Consider the following 17,701-nt stretch of genomic DNA (forward strand, 5'->3'; position numbering starts at 1 on the left):
CACTGGGTTTCTGGTGGGTTTGTGTCACAGTCTAACCCCAGTAAGCAGCTAAACATCACCCAGCCAGGGTTCTTTAGACACCAAGTATTTAATTTCTGTTAGGTCTTCCCTAGCTTTTGCCAAGATTGATACTTGTTACCTCAGATGTGTTAGAACACAGCCTTCATACAGCCACAACTTCAACCTGAATGAAATCTTCAACAGTATTTTATTACAAACAAATGACAGGACTAGAGAACTAGTTGGAAATTCTTAAATGGGCAAACTGATGTGTAATTAAATCACCACAAGCCTTTTAAGAAAGAAAATAGTTGCTATCCCACATGCACCTCACCCTAGACTAATTACAGAAAGCCTTTTAAAGACAGGAAACACTTAAGAGTTTATATTCTCCTGCAGTGCTCTGAGCCACTGGGAAGGGAATTACAATCCAGAATAGTGTGATGAAAACCAGGTGGGCCTAAAATGTAGAATTTCTGTTCAAAATGCACATGTTATCATCTGTGACAGGTTGACTCTACCCTCAAGTATGGACTACAAAAAATTAAAGGCACAAATTTCTGATTATTTTGTATCTATTTTGTAACACCAGTTAGTCTCTGGAATATTACAGAACACTGGTTTACACCACAAATACTTCCCAGGAAAAAAAAAGTCCACACCACAAAAAAACCCTTACACATACAAGGGCAAATAAATGAGTCATTTAAGGAAAAGAAGCCAGATATTGCAATTGACCCCAACTAAGCACATGCATCTAAAAAAAAATCAGTGAGAAGGAGATTCTTAAAGGAAATCCCAAAATAGCGACAAAAGAAATGCCAAATCAAGGCAGAGAAACAAATTAAACTCTCCCATCACATTGTCAGGCAATAAATATATAATAAAGGCACACTGGTGTTTACAAAGACTGTGGCAAGGTCTTTTTTAGACATTAATTTTTCTTCCTAATGTTTCCCTTTCACTGCTAAATAATTTCATTTAGAGGACACTTGTTCAAATGTAGCTTTCACATCATAAATCTTTAAAAGCCTACAGTCAGTCTATTATATTTACTTTCTCTTTACACAAAAAAAGGATTGATCTAAACATACCCTACAACACTATTTACACTTTAGTTGATTATTATGTCTGATTTCTTTCTGAGCAACTAATGTAAAATTTCACTTGAATAGCTCTTCCTTAAAAATGTATTTCCAAAATATAAATAGAAAGAATTTTCCCATGCAGGTGTGTATCCATATGCAACTTAGAAAGCCATGAAGGCAAGACATTATTCTTTTCAATATTTCTATTCTTTTATCAAACTAACACAAATCACAAACACCAAGAAAAAATATGACCTGAATTTAGGAGTAAATAGTTCATTCCTGTTTCAGAGGGGAAAAAAACGGTAGCTAAAATATAACTCATTGAAATAGCAGTAGCGTTGTTAAATTACACAGCTGTGGTGGCAATGATGGGACTGCTTTCTGAAATGGAAGCACTCAGACAACTGAACTGATCAGTTGTTCCCTAACTTACACTTATGTTAGAGGACATTTTCAGAGTGCCACATTTCTCTTTTAGAGTTTTGGTTGGTTTTAGTTCTCTTAGCAAAAAAAGAAATGGATTTATATCTAAAAAAGGGCAGCAGATAATAAAAGAAGGTGCATGCCTACAGGACAGAAGCAGGTTTCCTGATTGCAAAGGAATAATATTAAAAAAAAAAAATTAATTATCTTCCCATTTTCTGAAAACTTAAGGGCATCTCAGCTGTTCCTACCCATTTGCTCTTGTCTGCTGTACATACAATATCATATAACTTCTCTATGATCCATACAATCATTTTATTTACACATCTGTAGCAGGATGCTCTGTCTGGAATGCAGTGAAGATTTGAGCAACGCAAAATTTCAAAGCTATCGCTGGTGAACTGAGAGGTGTCATGCTGCTTTTGCTGCTAAATTACACAAAACCAAATCTGACTCATCAACTCCAAAGTTAAACATCCTGATAATGAGATGAAGGTGTGGCAGATATTGTAAAGTATCCTTATCTAAAGATGCTGAGCTGACACAGCTGACTTCTCCATAACCATATGGAGACATATGACTGACAGTGAGCCACTTTATACTATAAGAGTACCACTTATATATGTACTATAAAAGTGCCAAATGGTAGGGATTTCTCGCACGCTCCTTCTTGGAGCGTGTGTGGAGATTCCTCCCTTGGGTGGGGACGCCTCTTAAGGTGAGCTAAAGATGTTTGCCACAATCATTAGTTTGGGTGAGTAACATTGATCTCTACTTAATAATTATTTCTTATTGATGACTTTATTACCATTGCTTTAATATAGTACATTATCATATACTATGCTAGCAGCGTTAGCTTCGATACCATGTAGTAAGTAATTCTGATTAAGATCTTTTTGTCTAATCATTTATTGTAATAAATCATTCATTTTGATATATCTGGCTTGCTATCCTTAATTCTGCATGACAAAATTGTACAAAGGTTTAATCACATGTGTATAATTCTTTAGACTTTAACCATTGAACAAGTCCAGGGCTAAGATTGGATCCAACCACACCCAGACTCCTCTCTGAGGAGTTTAGAAAACCAGAGGTCATTCTGCACCTTGTGAGTCAATGGGAAGGCTTCTCTACTAAGCTTTGAAGCTCCCACTCCACCCACAACAACATCATATACTCCATTACCTCGTGTCTTTTTAGAAACAGTTTCTGGAACTGCAGAGCTATGGTTGTTGTTAACACTTTATTTTTCTATTTTTTTTTTTTAATTTAAAAGTGAAAAAAAACCAAGAAAGTCCCATACAACCCAGAAAGAGGTTTAAAAAATATCCAGGATTATTTTCATGTCTCTTTTTCATATTAAGTGTTTCCTCATCTTTTCCCCAAAGAACAGAATATTTGGCAACATTTTAATTACACTGCCGATAAAAGTAGAAGTAGTAATCAGTAAAAAATATTCCAGCAAAGTAACGGTCTGTTGAGCAGCTAGCAAAACCCTGCAAAAGAAAAATAAAGGAGGTTGATAGAGGAACTTCTTTCAGTTCAAATGCTATTTGTCTTTTGCCACGTTGCCATTTGGAAAGGCTTACCGGCACAGCCACGCGGAAAGAGTATGCGCTGTCATACAGCTTAGCTACAGGGAGAGCCCAAACGTGCTGCCGTCCCTAGGTGGCAAATGAGACACAGATCAGATAACCTCATGCCAGGGGAAACTGGAGAGAAGGACAGACTCTGGAAATGTTTCATTGACAAATGCAGTGCAAGGTAATTATGATATCAAGACTTGATAACTACAGGCAAATGTATTTAAAGATCAAGTGCTGACTTTAAACCCTGCAAATGTACGTTTACTCTGATCAGCTCCACATGGAGGAGAACTGGCAGGCATCTGACTCCCAGTGACACTCAGCTGGCTCTGAATGAGTGGATTCCCTCACTCATTTTCTAAGCAAATCCCCCAAAAATAGGGATTGTTCCTGATATGCCAGGTGGCCTGAGAGCTTTAATTTGTAATACTAGCAAATGGCAGTTCTGCTGATTTTGGGACAGCAACTTTAGCAGTGCTCAGAAGACAGAAAATTTCCTCCATATATTCTAAAGATATGGGTAGAGTCTTCACTCACTATTTCAAAAACAGATACCTGCAAGGTTTCATGCTATTTTTTATTACAGTGTTCTGCCATGCAAAAGTGAAACAACATATTTTGTACCTGAAATGTTTATGCTACAATGAATAAAACAAAATTCAATCCTCACTTCTCTTTCACCTAATGATCCATGGTAATTTATATTTCTAGTGTCTCAACTCCTTCATCTTTCTCTCCTCACTTCACTTTCTGACACATCCTCTCTGCTGGAGACAATATGTTCTACATGACAAAACTTATGTGGGGTTGGTAAGTCCAAATGATTGCTGTTCCGCCTTTTGGTAGGGAATAAGCCTTCCCATCCCTAGAAAAATCCTCTAAAAAGAAACCTCTTCAACTAGGCAGCATTTCTATTCTGAGTCACATCAAATCTGAAAGCTCACTGCTGCTGGAGGCTAGTTAGCTTTAGTCTTTTGATGTGGATTTCAGGTTGACACAGGAAATCTCTTTGACCAGTTTTGTCAGTAAGCTTCAAGGACATTTCTGCATTGTGAAACTCTCTATGTCTGACTTAATTTCAATTCTGTTGAAATTAAAGCAGACAGGTCAAAACTTGGAAAATTTGGGCTTTCTGATGACTATGCCACTGTTACAGAGAAGCCTCAAACTTTTTGCAAAGACATTTAAAAAGCTGAGCAAAAAGTCAGCTGGAGGTATCTCAAGTGCTGTAATCTGACTAAGCACAAAAAATCAAAAAACAAACAAACAAAAAGAATCAATTAAAAACATGTTATGTATGGGATCATAGATCAGAGTTCTGAACTCTTCTCCCGAAGAATTTGGAAATTACTTCCAAATTCAGAGATGTTTCTCCTACAATGTGTTCAGAAATGCTATTATCATTACTTCTGCCTTTCCTACTGATTTAGCCAGAATTTAGCCAGACATTTCTGAACAAATATTGACAAATGGGGCCTTGAAGGAGGCCTGTATGTCCAGGGAACCTGAAGAAAGTTTAAAGCCTTCATCAGTTTACTGGAGGTGCTTCAAGATTTGCAAGACCTGGTCACTAAATATTTTTTGTTGGGAAAAGCTAACCTGTTTCACCAGCTTTTATCCCCATTGAAGGAATCCAGAGAATGACACATAAACAATCTCACTTTTAAAATGAAGAATTTTCCCTAGAGGGATTTACTGGTAAGCTCCTGTTCACACAGAAATAAAGCAGAACACTACCATTGTTACCAGCAAATTCTAGACTTTAAAACTGAAATTAATTACCCATAAGATAATAACCCATAAGATAATAATGGAAGCCATAAAGTAGATGAGAGTTTGGAGGACTCTCCTAAAGCTCTGAGTGATAAGTTATTCCCATTTCTCTGGAGTTATAATGAGTTGTAGTGGTAGCTTAGGCTGAAGCAGAATAAAAACTGTCTTTTCAGAGAATTATTGGATAGGTTTTTATATAAGTCAGCAGAAAACTGACTCCAACAAAAAGACTGCATCTCATTATGGTCATGCCAAAGCCAGCCATGACTGACAGACTCAAAGTACCAGCATTTGGATTTCTAGTACTTCAACAAAGATCAGAATTCTGCAGCCATTAATTTCATAAAAATTATTCCCAAACCCCAGAGTATTGCTATAAAAGTCTTACCTGTGTGGTTTCTTGGAAATTCTTCCTACTGTTTTGGCTGGAAGAATAATGGGAGCAATAATTTCCAAATGTGACTTTGCAGAGAAATATAATTAATGGTTCTGTGGTGCTTCAAGAAACAGAGAAAAATAAGGATAAATGACTTTATTAAAAATAAAATCAGTTGCCCCCAAACCACAAACCAATATTCAAAATACAGTCATACTCAGTGAAACTCTGAATATGATGTATTAATCTCTGCATGGGAATGCTATACTATTGGATAATAATGGCATGCATTTAAAAGACAAATTTTCAGTGGCTGTAGAAAACAAGCAGACACTTCAGGGGTACTGTTATATTTCATCTTATCTGAAAAATGCAGATGTTTACAGGGATAAAATTGAAGATCAAAAGACAGGATGAGTCCTTTGTTGCAGAGATGGAAGTCATGAACTGTTGTCAAGCAGATTGTTTGGCAGCTGTTCTGGCTAGTGCTGGCCTTTCTCAGAATAAAACTCCAAAATAAATTACTTGTTCCCTCTGGGAGAACATGGTGGAGGTGAGCTTTTGAGTAGAAAAAGCTGCTGAAAGGAATAAGTCCGCTGCTTTTCCCTGCTTCGCAATTTTATGCAACACCAGAAGTTCCTGCACAAGAACCCCCCTTTCACAGTGCTGGCACAACAAAGAAGGCACTCTCTGGAGTTACTCATGTTATGTTCCTAATAACGTTTCTCTACAACAAAAGAAAACTCAGATCCCTAGGCCAGAGACCACAATCCTGCCAACACACATATATGTGTCTGCCCAAATGCTTATTAGGATTGAAGCTCAAGACTTCTGGATTTCAATACCTGCAACATCAGGTGAAATCTTCCTTGAGCTGAGAGTGGTATTGGGCCTATGCAACAGCAAGGAATCTACCCAAAAGGTCTACATTAACAATTTAGTTGTGCACTATATTTTTCCCACTCCTCTGAACAGGACAGATTTGTGTAACAATAGGCATCAGGCAAGAATTTCTATCAAATGAAGAACCACTGTTGTCTTTTGCATGTATTCCTTTTAATTGTACTTACTTTATTTCCAGTGAGATTTCTACATCCATGGGCGTGTATTTGTTAATAGGAATAACATAGCTGTAGTTTCCAGAGCTGAAAAAAGTTGTATTAATACACATGAGATTTTGATATAGACAGTATCTTCCCCAAAACATGGAAATTGCATTTAAATTTAAACAGAAAAAAACATAAAGAGGTATCAAAGACTACTGCATCCAAGAGGAAATAACTGTGAGCAGAAGCCAGCCAGGCAGCCAGGCCACAATAATGGTCTTTTATCCTACTATAGCAAAATAAAACAATTATTTTTATTATTTTATTAAATAATAAAATAATAATCATTCAAAATTCTCCTACCTGCACTGCAGATTTTTACTACAATAGCGGTTGTCAATGCTTTGCTGAGTTTGCAAAATCTGTATGGAACTGATTGTTGTATCAATCCCTAAAAACATTAAGAATAATAGTTTTTTCTTGATTATTTCAGAAATAATAGATAAGATCATAGTAAAACTACAGTTAGTCTACTGCCTTGATTGCCACTGCAGGACTTGCTCCAGGTCTAAATTAGCACTCTGTTAAAAGCCTCTGGTTGATTACCATCATTCTGCCATTGGAGATTTCAGTTTGCAAGGACAAATATCCTGGGAACCTAATATTGCACCATTTTCTTTTGCACAGGTGTTGAAGGCTACTTTGATGGCAACCCAAGTAAAACTCAAATGTGTCGATATTCATTTTCATGTACCAGTCATACCCATTCAAGTAACCATAAAGTTGAAAAACCTCATCTTTGTTGAGAGGAATAATATGGAATGCAACAAAACTTTTTTCTAATTCCCTGTGGAAGAAAATTACCCAACTTAAATGAAAATTATAATTTCTTCATATAACGTTACTTTGAACTTGCAAGAACTTTGGTTGCAAGAACTCTTTGAGTTGCAAGAACTCTTTTGCAAGAGTTTTGTAATATACTGCAGATAGATGATGAATATAGCGATGGTAACATTGTTTTTCCCTTAGGCAGACACCATGTGTCAGAGCACTGTCCAAATCCTTGCTGAACTCTAGCAGCCTTGGTGTCATGACCACTTCTATGGGGAGCTTGTTTCAGTGCCTGACCAACCTCAGGGTGAAGAATCTTTTCCTAATACCCAGCCTAAACCTCCCCTGACACAACTTCAAGCTGTTCCCTCGGGCCCTATCACTGATCACCAGAGCAAAGAGATCAGTGTCTGCCCCTTCTCTTCCCCTCATGAGGAAGCTGTAGGCCACCAAGAGGTGTCCCCTCAGTATCCTCTTCTCTAGGCTGAACAAACCAGGGGATCTCAGCTGCTCCTCATACAGCTTCCTCTGCAGACCCTTCACGTGGCCTTACGATGTGGTGCAGAAAGCACAAGGAGGACTTGGTTCAGCAGGCCCAAGCCCTCTACACCAGGCTGTGCACACTGGGTTTGTGTTTCTGTTCCTCTGTTCCACAGCAACCATTCCCTACTTTGCAGAGAAACTTGATAAGTATAGGGTGATCTGGTCTCTGACTATAAAATCTCTGTGTGGTAGTATATACCTAATTTTCAGTATGCAAGTATCTACAAGTGACAGAGGGAAATTGAGCATGTTCATCTCAGACAAGTAGCACAGGAGAACATTTGCCTGTGACACAGCAACTAATTACAACATGTAACATAGTGATGCCTCAGAGGACCTCATCTGAGGTGTGTGTACCCATGCAAAAAATCAGAAGGGGAATGATTTTTTCCCAGATCATCCCACTGGGGCACATCCAGGCAACAAGCAGAATCTGTGTTCTATTCCTCACCTGCTTTAAGTGCATGGTCTAGATGTCTAAGTCTAGATGTTTTATCATCCAAATGTTGCCTATTCTTTAATCAAATATTTATTTTAAAAAAACCCAAAACCAGAATCAACCAAGCCTTAAAACAGAGGATCCACATAAACCAAAAAGACACAAGGCATAATCTTGCTCATACTGAATGAATGCCAGAGCATGCTGTTATAACATATGTAGTCAGCAGATACTCATCTTTACATAAAAGAATCAATATTTTCAGCCCAGGCTGGCTCTGACAGCAGTGCACAGTCACTAAAAGGGGAACCTGAAATCAAGCCAAACTTTCTGTGTCAAGGAATTTAATTTCATCTCCTCTGAAGGCAGTGTTAGGATCTGAAGGTAGGGATGGCCCCTTTGAGCAGCTGACATTTTAATCCCTTAGGTGAGAAGAGGCAAACCCCAAGCACTTCCTTCACACTGTATCATGAGTTTCCTGCACATGAATATCACATTCATATCCTTAAGCACAAGATTTGAGCTCCTGTCAAGGAAAATGCCACTTGTCATTTTATTGTATCTGAAGCCAAGCCTAAGAACTCTCTAGAGAGGGCAGTCAGAATGTCTATAAAAATCTAATGAAGATGTAAGAATAAACTGAAAATTATAGTGAATCACAGGTTTCCTGTTGTTCACAGGAACTAGACTCACAAGTGGTAATTCTCTATAATGATGAATTATAACTGAAACTTCCCTACATTCCAGAAGCAGAATTCAAAGCCTAAAAGTAGATCTTGAAAGTTATACAACTTTTTTTTTTTTTCATTTAAATATAGAACTTACAGTCATTTCCAAGATCAGGTCTTCCACCAGGTTTTTTGATGGGATCTCGTTTGGGTAACATGTCACTTTTGTTTTCTGTGAAAGGATGAATGTACAAACATCACCAAAATCAGCTTTGCACAATTGTAACAGCAAAGTATATTCCAAAGTATACCATACATAACCAGAAGACATTTTGTTAATTATCTCTTGAATAGATATGCATAACCACGAGAGAGATCTTTAAAATACAAAGCACCTCCATTCAGAAGAAGATATACACAGTCAAAATAAGTTTGCAGATAACAAGAAACAAGTTTTTGAAATCTACAGAATATCAAAAACATTTCCAAACCATAGCCTAATAGAAAAGACTTCATCACACACGGAGAACATCACCAATTTCTATAACAGAGAGCCAAGCTGAAAGTCAATATGCAGCCAGGCACTTCAGCTCAAATCTGAACATAAAGCCACATCTTTCTTATTAGTGAGAAAATCATGTTAGGAATTATAGGCATCTGGTATGCAAATACAGGCTGAGGGAACAACTTAGATTTTTGAATGTGTATTGTAAAGATACTGAAGACTGAGCCAGTACTTCAGAGAGAGGATGCATAACCAAACTTAAAAAGCTAATACATGTCTCTAACAACATGATCACCATGTTCACTGATATCACCTCTGTAACTTCAAACATGGAACTAGGCTGTGTAATATAAGCTGATGACTTCTGTTTTTAATTGTTATTCTGTTAATTTGCTCAACACTTGCCTAGAAAAGTGAACTTTAAAGATCTTTTGAATAACCATCATATAATACAACCTGGGGAAGGCAAATGGCCCTTCAAGCCCTTGGGAAATGGTCTAATGCTATTCCTGTGCCTCTACACAGCTTGCCAGCTAAGAATCTGTTCAGAGATGTGTTACCAGTAAACTGGCATTGGGAAATCCTGATCTTGCCTAAACTAACATGCTCCATCGAATGTCATTTCTAGAATACCAAAATATTCCATTACTATGTTTTCCAAAGGAAATTTTCTGAGTTCAGAATGACTGTTTCATGATAGGAAGCAGAGATCAAAATGCATTATTACTGAGATTGAAGCAAGACAGCTGGATTGACCTTTTTGTTTTCTTATTCACTCCAGATTTGGATTTCATTTCAGTATTGGGAAATAAGAAAATCCAGACTTTTCTCATGCTAGTAGGTTACCAAGAGCATGGAGCAACATTAAGAAATGGAATCCAAGGGCCCAGAAGCAACGTAATACAAAATCATCTTTGGGATTTTAATCTGTCTTGTGTTTTTTATAAAACTCTCATACTGCTGCCAGCTATTCCTTGAATTCATTTCCTATTTACTAACTCATCATACAGATCTACAGGTTCTGCCAGATGTGGTGGTAACTGCTGCATTTAGCAGTCATCTGCTGTCCCATTTCATTATACAGTTCCACACACCTAGTAAAATGGCTACTGAACACATGCAATCACTTATACATGTACACTCATCTTGGGGCAGATCTAATAAAAGCCTGTTCATTCTCTCATTCCTCCCTTTAATTCACAAACTAATTGTCACACATTCATTTTCTCCTGATTTCTTTAAATAGTCCAGTTATGCTAGCAATGCATTAAACACTGTAATTTTGTATTTTCACTAATAGAGAGCTATTCTGTAGAAAACCTATATCCCCTAGTGGAGGTAAAAGATTGCTCTATGTAGATAAAATAGTTCAGCCCATGCAAGTGTTGGTAGGAATATTTATTAAAAACTTGGAATTAGTAAACACTTAAAATTGTGATTCTTTTGCACATGGTGGAAGAAGGCATTAAGCAGTATCAGAATTTTGTACAAAAACCAGGACAAAGACAGATTTACTTCACTAAGATTTTAGACCGAGTCAGTTACCAGCATAGAACTTTATTTTCATTTGGGTTTTTACTCATCATAGAATTACCATTTCATTGTTCTTTCAGATATTGCAATCTAAATTTTGAATACAAGGTGCCAATTGAGAACACCAAGAACTACCACAAAGCACCACAGCAACCTTCAATAAATTGTAAATAAAATTCCACTCTTTCACATATAGTAACACTGAGGGCTTTCTCAAAGGCCCATGTGGGCTGTGAAGATCCAATTCAATAACAAATATAGAACTACAAGCATGGCAAGAATGTAATGAGGAAAACCATCATCTTCAGATAAGATTAAGAAAAACTCATCCAATAAATGTAGTATCTTTTTTTTTCCCCTCAAATACTCTATGGTTTTAATTCAAGTGAGTGGTTATATTCCATAAGCAGCGTGGGAAAAATCTGCTGATGGTTTCTCATTGTGGTGATACTTTACTATGAATCTGTTAACTGCCCTCTGAAGGCAATAAATGGGAATGCCTGAGGCTGACCAAAATCCAGCAGGAGCTCTCACCAACCTTTTATTGTGCAGGGAGGGACACTGGGGAGAAACAACAAGTAAGGACAGCTCCTGGTTATTGGTGGCACTTAACATTAAGGGGAGAGCAGTGAGCACTAATGGCATGGAAGCAGAAAGCAAAAAAGGCCCAAATGCTGAAGGGTATTCACATTCCTCAATTCCACTGAAATCAATGGAAGTTCAAAAGCCTAAATCCTCCAGAGAAATCAGTTAAAAGAAAATATGAGGAAAAAAGGTCACATTAAGCTAGGTGACATAAAGATGTGCTGAGTTTTTGTTTAATAATTTTTCTCTTGCTTATGAATGCTTTTGCTTCTATTTGAGCTTTCCAAACAGCCTTTTCATCAACAGCTCTGGGATGCAAAGGATTAGGAGCTACAATATATGCAGTAGTCTGCACCCACAGAATTCAAGTATTGCATGTGGAGCAGCAAAAGGTCTGCAGTAAATCCTAAATTAGTATTTAATTTAATTGCAATTTTAAACAGCTCTACCTTTCCATGAATCAGACTAATCAGCTGATTCTAAAGCATCCACTTTTTATCATGATTATTCCCCATATTTAATGCTTAGCTTTTTTTCTGAAAACGTTTTCCTTTTCATTTATCTTGGCTACAGCTACATTAAACAGCTTGTTGGTTTTCCTTCTGTTTGGATTTCATATTGACATTGTTACCTTCCATCTGGGGATATATTCAGGTTCATTAAACTTGTGCAGAACTGAAATCTTTCAGTAGCATGTGTACTGTGCTGATTTTTCACTCTTGGATCCACTCTTAATGCTATTTGGAGCATAAAACCTTGAGAAGGTAATGCTTTGTGTTTATTCTTATCTTCCTTTCCACCTAATATCAGAAGCAGCCAGCTGAGGATAGAAGGTTTTCATATTTCATTTTCATCCATCTACAATTCCCTCATTTATAAATGAGATTAATGTCTTCTTAATTAATCAACATTCTTTCAGGCTTCAGAGCAATACAAATCACTCAGGTATGACCTCTTGAAAGCTGTACTGAGTTTTATCTGTCACAGGGCTTACTGCAGCACTGATCACAAGAATCACAAGGACCACTCACATACAGCTTGTCTGCAGAGCAAAGAATGGCCAGTGGGTGAGTCCCACTGAAACATGCTCACAGTGCCACAGCAATTGGTAAAGCCTGCCCTGGCAGACATTTGTACTTCAGAGGCTGAACTGCATCCAGCCCCAGTTTCACTTCACTTTGTCAACTGTGCTGCAAGAATTGCTCCCAAGGCCAAGATAGGAAGAGTATGAATGCTGGTTTAGTAACATTAACACTTACTTCCAGACACTGGATATGTTAAGGACTGGGAGAGAGGAATATAGATTCCCACAAGTTATTAATACCTTTATGCGTTAACCCTTTCTTATAAATACTGTAAAAGTTGTAAACAATGCTCTTCTCAGACACTACGCATACAACATCTGGCAGACAGTATCAGTAAAATAATTAATTCCAGTAAAAGTATTTTATTTTATAGAGCTCTGCCTTCAAATACTACTGTTCAAAACCCCTGCCTTAACAATCAGAGTTTTAAGTGTAAGTTTTATGTTTTCAGGCAGTTGGCATTCTGTCTCTGCCCATGGAAAAGATGTAGCACCACCACATTGTGACACAATTCTGGTTTTTGGGGGTTTTTGCATCTGTTAATTAATTCTCTACTCCCCTAATCAACTCACATCCACTGTAGCCAAAGGTCAATTAAATGGATTAGTGACTTTCCAGTTAACATAAAATAATTTACCACGAATGGCCAGGAAAAACAGTGACAGCAGACAAGAGATCTTAGGGCCCCAAATTCTTAAGGGTAACCAGACTGGATTTTTCAAAAAAAAGAAAAATCTGCAGTGATGATTAGTTATATCAAGATTTTTTAAATCCTCTGGAATAAGCTCTTTTGTAGAAAGCTAACTACCTTTAAAGATTCTTGCCCCTTTCCCCACACTTTCCATACAGTCTCTGCTCAAATTATCAAGAATTATATTTTCAACTTACGTTTTTCCTTTGCATTATTTTTTTCATAGCTTAGAGATTTGACTTTTGGTTGGTGAATTGGACAACAATAGACCTTGTCACAAGGTAAAATGTCACAGAAATTCACTTCAGGGATCCTGCTGATAGGCTGTGTGGTCTGAGAAACTGTACTCTCACTCTCTAATGCTAAAAAAAAGCAAACAACAACAAAAGAAACCAAAATAAAATTCTCACAAAGACTGCATACTGGCATTTTATAATAGCCAGTTATGTGTATGCAGACCAGCAGAGACACAGTACCTGCTGTGGTAGTAGAGGGAGAGACTGGAACAGGAGTTGAGGTACTGCTGATGAAGAAAAACAATTCATTAAGAAATTGATGTTAGAGCTGAGGACCAAAACAAATTGATCCACAGTCTATTACTGATTCTACTAATTTGAATTCACTAATGGTAATTTAACTACTTGCCTGTAAACTGGATGTTTTTCAAAACGTCTGTCATGAATGCTAAGTAAATATAGGCTCCATATTGTCAAAGCACTGTAGAAAGAGAGTTGTTCTGTAGATTTACATCCATCTTTTATGCAACACAATAGGAATAACACTTTGACAGCATTGTGGGGAAATGAAGTCATGCAAGTATTAACTATCTGATCACTTTCCCTTTAGTGATCAGATTCCCTTTAGTGGGAAAAATTTCAGCTGAATTTAATGGGATTTAGATCAGATACTTGTATACAGTATTGAGTTCATTTTTCTTGTATTCAACACAAAATACAGCCATTTTCCAACATAAATAGAATCACACCACCAGTTCAAAGTACTCAGGTCACAAAGAGATTGATTGTAAGCCACAAGTTTTTGGACTGGAGACAGAAAATGGCAATATCAGAAGTCCAGAGCATACTTTCCTTTCCACAAGTCCAATGTCACAAGTTAAACTCCCAGTCACATAATTGCCCATCACAGTGGGAACAGTTTCAACTTCATTTCACACAACAGAATCACTCTGTACATCAGAAATTGTACTTAGGCACAGAATGCAGAGTCCAGTTTTGTACCTGTAGTACAAGCCACTGAGGTAGACTCAAGGTGCACCATACATTGTGACATGGAGAGAGATCAGTTGTGTGTCCATCCCATGAGTATCCTACTTTTATACAATGGCTTCAACTTTACAATATTACCAAGGATATTAATTGTTAATTTTAATACATTGTGTTCTTCAAGTAGGAAGGGAAAAGAAGAAGAAAAAGTGCTATAGTCTTTCAGATAAGTAGAAAGGGGAAGGGAGAAAGAAGTCAAATTGTTGTTAATTAATTTTTACCATAGTGCCATAATAGCAAGCAAAGCTATTATAGTCACCCGGAAAATCTTCACAGAGCAAGATTCTTTGGTCTTTGATAAACAAACCTAGGGTAAAAAAAGAGTTTGGTTAATTCAAGTGGCACATATCTAAGCAACTACTAGTAGATTAAGAAATACTACACTCAGTTGACTTTGCATCACCCTTGTTTCTTTTCTGATCCCCCTTATATAGGGGTCAACATCTACAGAGAAAAACTTCAGTAATTAAAAGGTCCCTTTCAGTGCACTGTGCATGGTTGATAGTTTGGGGGCACAAACATTGTAGAAGAAGAAAGGATAGACAAAAAATAACAGCTCCTTGTCCTTTCTTCCTGCCATTTTTCATACATTTGAAATATTTCAAAATCAAATAAAGAACTCAGTAAGTGTCCAGAACTAAAAGATCAGCAGCTTTCAGTATGTGCTCAGACCATGTTAAAGCAGGACTGGTACAAATACAGAAGAAAGGCACTTTCCAAACAAGTAGGATAATCTTAGGTGATGGAGCATTTGACTGTCATTATGGTACAAAGCATATTTGACCTATTATTTTCTCTTGCTCTTTGGCACTGGCAAAAGCAAAGTAGGCAAATGAGCATTGGTTCATATTAAAGGACAGGGCTTGGCAGCCTAGGAAGACTGTCTTAAAAAAGGTCAGTATATGTATTTCCTCATTCACATGATCCCTTTGAAAAGGGGTATCCACTTCCTATACCCTAACACAGGCAAGAGAAAGTGAAAGCAAATCAGAGTGAATGACTCAGACAAGGATTTCATTTCACTCACCTTCCTGGATTTTAGTGGGACTGATTTTATTGATGGCAAGAGACTATTAGCTCGACTATACCTGCTATGAGAGACAAGATCTCTTTAACATTCAAATGCTTCAGCAAGTAATTAATGAAGAAAAGACATTTTTAATGTGTTAATGTCACTTGCTTTTGCAATTTTAACATTTATAAAGGGAAAGGCAGAAGTGTCAGCAGATTTATTTTCAAGGATAAAAGTCTCCAGTTAATTCATTCAGGTGAATGCTCTTAAATGCTACATTTGATTTTGAAGGAAACTTGGGAAAATGGCTTAGAAACAGGAAACACTCATCACTTCCACTGAAGCACCAGTGAAGATTCTTTCTTGCAGATGAAGCTCTGCAGATTTGCTTTATAAGCAATTTCCAAGTCCCAGAGCTGTAACTGGACATAATCTACCCTTTACTTTATGCAACAGAAGCAATTACAAAAATTACTGTAATTTAACAGCCATTTCAAAGATTAATTTGTCAGTGACTAAAAAATATTTGGGAAATTTGGGGTCTTTTGCACAATTTAAATACTGGAAAATAGCTGAACTCTTCTGTCAAGCAAAAACTTCTATCTCAGAGATCACTTTAACAACTTGTGTGACAACTATTAGAGAACATTCCAGCCAGGGGTACCTGACTTTGCTCTCTTCACTGACTGTTGACTTTAAACTGTTGATCCGTTTCAGCCTGGCCAGTTTCCTATTCCACTGTTCCAATTCTTCTATTCTGACTTCAAGATTGTTTGTTAGTTTACAAAGCTGCTTTACAGCACCGACATTCTCCATAAAGATCTGATCCTGAGAAGAAAACAATGACAAAATTAGTAGATACATAGTATATTCATCAATCAGGTGTAACAAGCAGAAATTAGTGCAGAATTCACCTATATAAACACAAGTTATCTCACTGTAGATGGGATGCATGTATGACCATAAAACCCTTTTGCTAGACATTTAATTTGCAGGAAATTGAAAATGAGGACTTGCAGAAAAATTTGAAGCTAAAGGGCTTTTTGTACCAAGAATTTAAACTGTATTTTACCTTCATACCATGTTGGAACCTTAACACTGTTCCAACAGGCATCTATTACTTGATTTTCAGTGCTTTAGCTGATCACAGATTTTAGAATCCCTTAGCAAAATGTACATCCAACCATCTTCCTACAGGCAATAGGTAGGCTCAGACAAATCAGAGTTTCTATCCATGTTTTACACGTAATATTAATCACACAGAGATAAGTGACACAGATTAAAAACCAAACCAGGTGTCAAGTTGTGACTGAATAAAATTTTGCTCTCCCTTTCAGCCTCTCCAGTCTCTTACAGGAATCTTGTAAGTTCTAATAACATGATTATCCCTGCAATTAAAACATTTTAGACACCCTCCATTTACTCATTCTGGATATTTTACCCAGGAAAAGCCTCCTATTCTCCTACCCCTTCTTATCATCTAGGTATCAATCTGCTGCTGGAAATGCCCTCAGTATAATCATCCAGGTAGTATTTTATCCATTTCTGAGTCAATAATGGTTACTGATCCACTGCAGGAGAATAGTAGAAGAGTACTTTGTTTGCTGTGTGTGAAAGAATGGCTTTCTCATTTTAAAGTCCAACCAGACTGGTGCCATTGGATGAAGCTATTACTGCAGTTAATGCTGCTGTATTCCAGCCTAGTCAAGTTATGCAGAAGTAAAGTAAAAGCAGTTTTGCCTTTCACATTGTAAAAGCCATGCACACCTTTCTTTTAAAGGTGACTGTATTCCACAAAACCAGACAGCATTTCATGCAATCAGAATCAGAGCACATTATCAGTCGCAAGTCAAAAACTTCCTATTGCCACAAGAGCCCATTTAAATAAAAAGTGACTTCAAAATAATCTCTTGTACCTAGAACTGTGAAATCACTTATATGGACACTTGTATCAATGATACACAGCAGCTGCCCTTTCCATTGTCTTCAAATCAAGCATGAATTGCTTCAACTAGCTGAGAAAATTGCTCTTCTCACAAAATGAAGGAACACTCTATTTCAAGGAAAAAAACTGATCAGAGTTTTAATCCCCCTCTAGTACAAAGTACTGAGCACAGTGTGACTGGGAAGAAAAGATTCTGTCTCAAAAAAACAAATTGCCTATAGTTGAGACATTTCTCTAGAAAGCAGCAGACCCTGGTTCAAATGTAATGTAATCAAATAGTTTTACA

The 17,701-nt window shown here is 37.2% G+C and overlaps 1 protein-coding gene across 2 annotated transcripts in view; it reads right to left on the minus strand.

Moving 5' to 3' along the window:
• Positions 1–345: 345 nt before the first annotated feature.
• The window catches only part of MYRFL (myelin regulatory factor like), a 44,585-nt gene continuing 27,229 nt past the window's right edge, over positions 346–17,701 (minus strand). The window contains exons 14-25 of one of the 2 annotated variants that reach the window (XM_054632089.2): positions 16,135–16,298; positions 15,486–15,549; positions 14,680–14,765; positions 13,821–13,892; positions 13,652–13,698; positions 13,373–13,537; positions 8,934–9,008; positions 6,659–6,746; positions 6,320–6,394; positions 5,262–5,370; positions 3,104–3,178; positions 346–3,010 (exon numbers count right to left, since the gene is read on the minus strand). In XM_054632089.2, coding sequence (XP_054488064.2) covers positions 2,924–3,010; positions 3,104–3,178; positions 5,262–5,370; positions 6,320–6,394; positions 6,659–6,746; positions 8,934–9,008; positions 13,373–13,537; positions 13,652–13,698; positions 13,821–13,892; positions 14,680–14,765; positions 15,486–15,549; positions 16,135–16,298 — 1,107 coding nt within the window. In that variant the 3' untranslated portion in view covers positions 346–2,923. The remainder of the gene's footprint in view (positions 3,011–3,103; positions 3,179–5,261; positions 5,371–6,319; positions 6,395–6,658; positions 6,747–8,933; positions 9,009–13,372; positions 13,538–13,651; positions 13,699–13,820; positions 13,893–14,679; positions 14,766–15,485; positions 15,550–16,134; positions 16,299–17,701) is intronic. The other variant, XM_077178833.1, reaches the window with a different exon arrangement.

This window comes from Agelaius phoeniceus, chromosome 5 (genome assembly GCF_051311805.1).
Source record: "Agelaius phoeniceus isolate bAgePho1 chromosome 5, bAgePho1.hap1, whole genome shotgun sequence".
NCBI lineage: Eukaryota > Metazoa > Chordata > Aves > Passeriformes > Icteridae > Agelaius > Agelaius phoeniceus.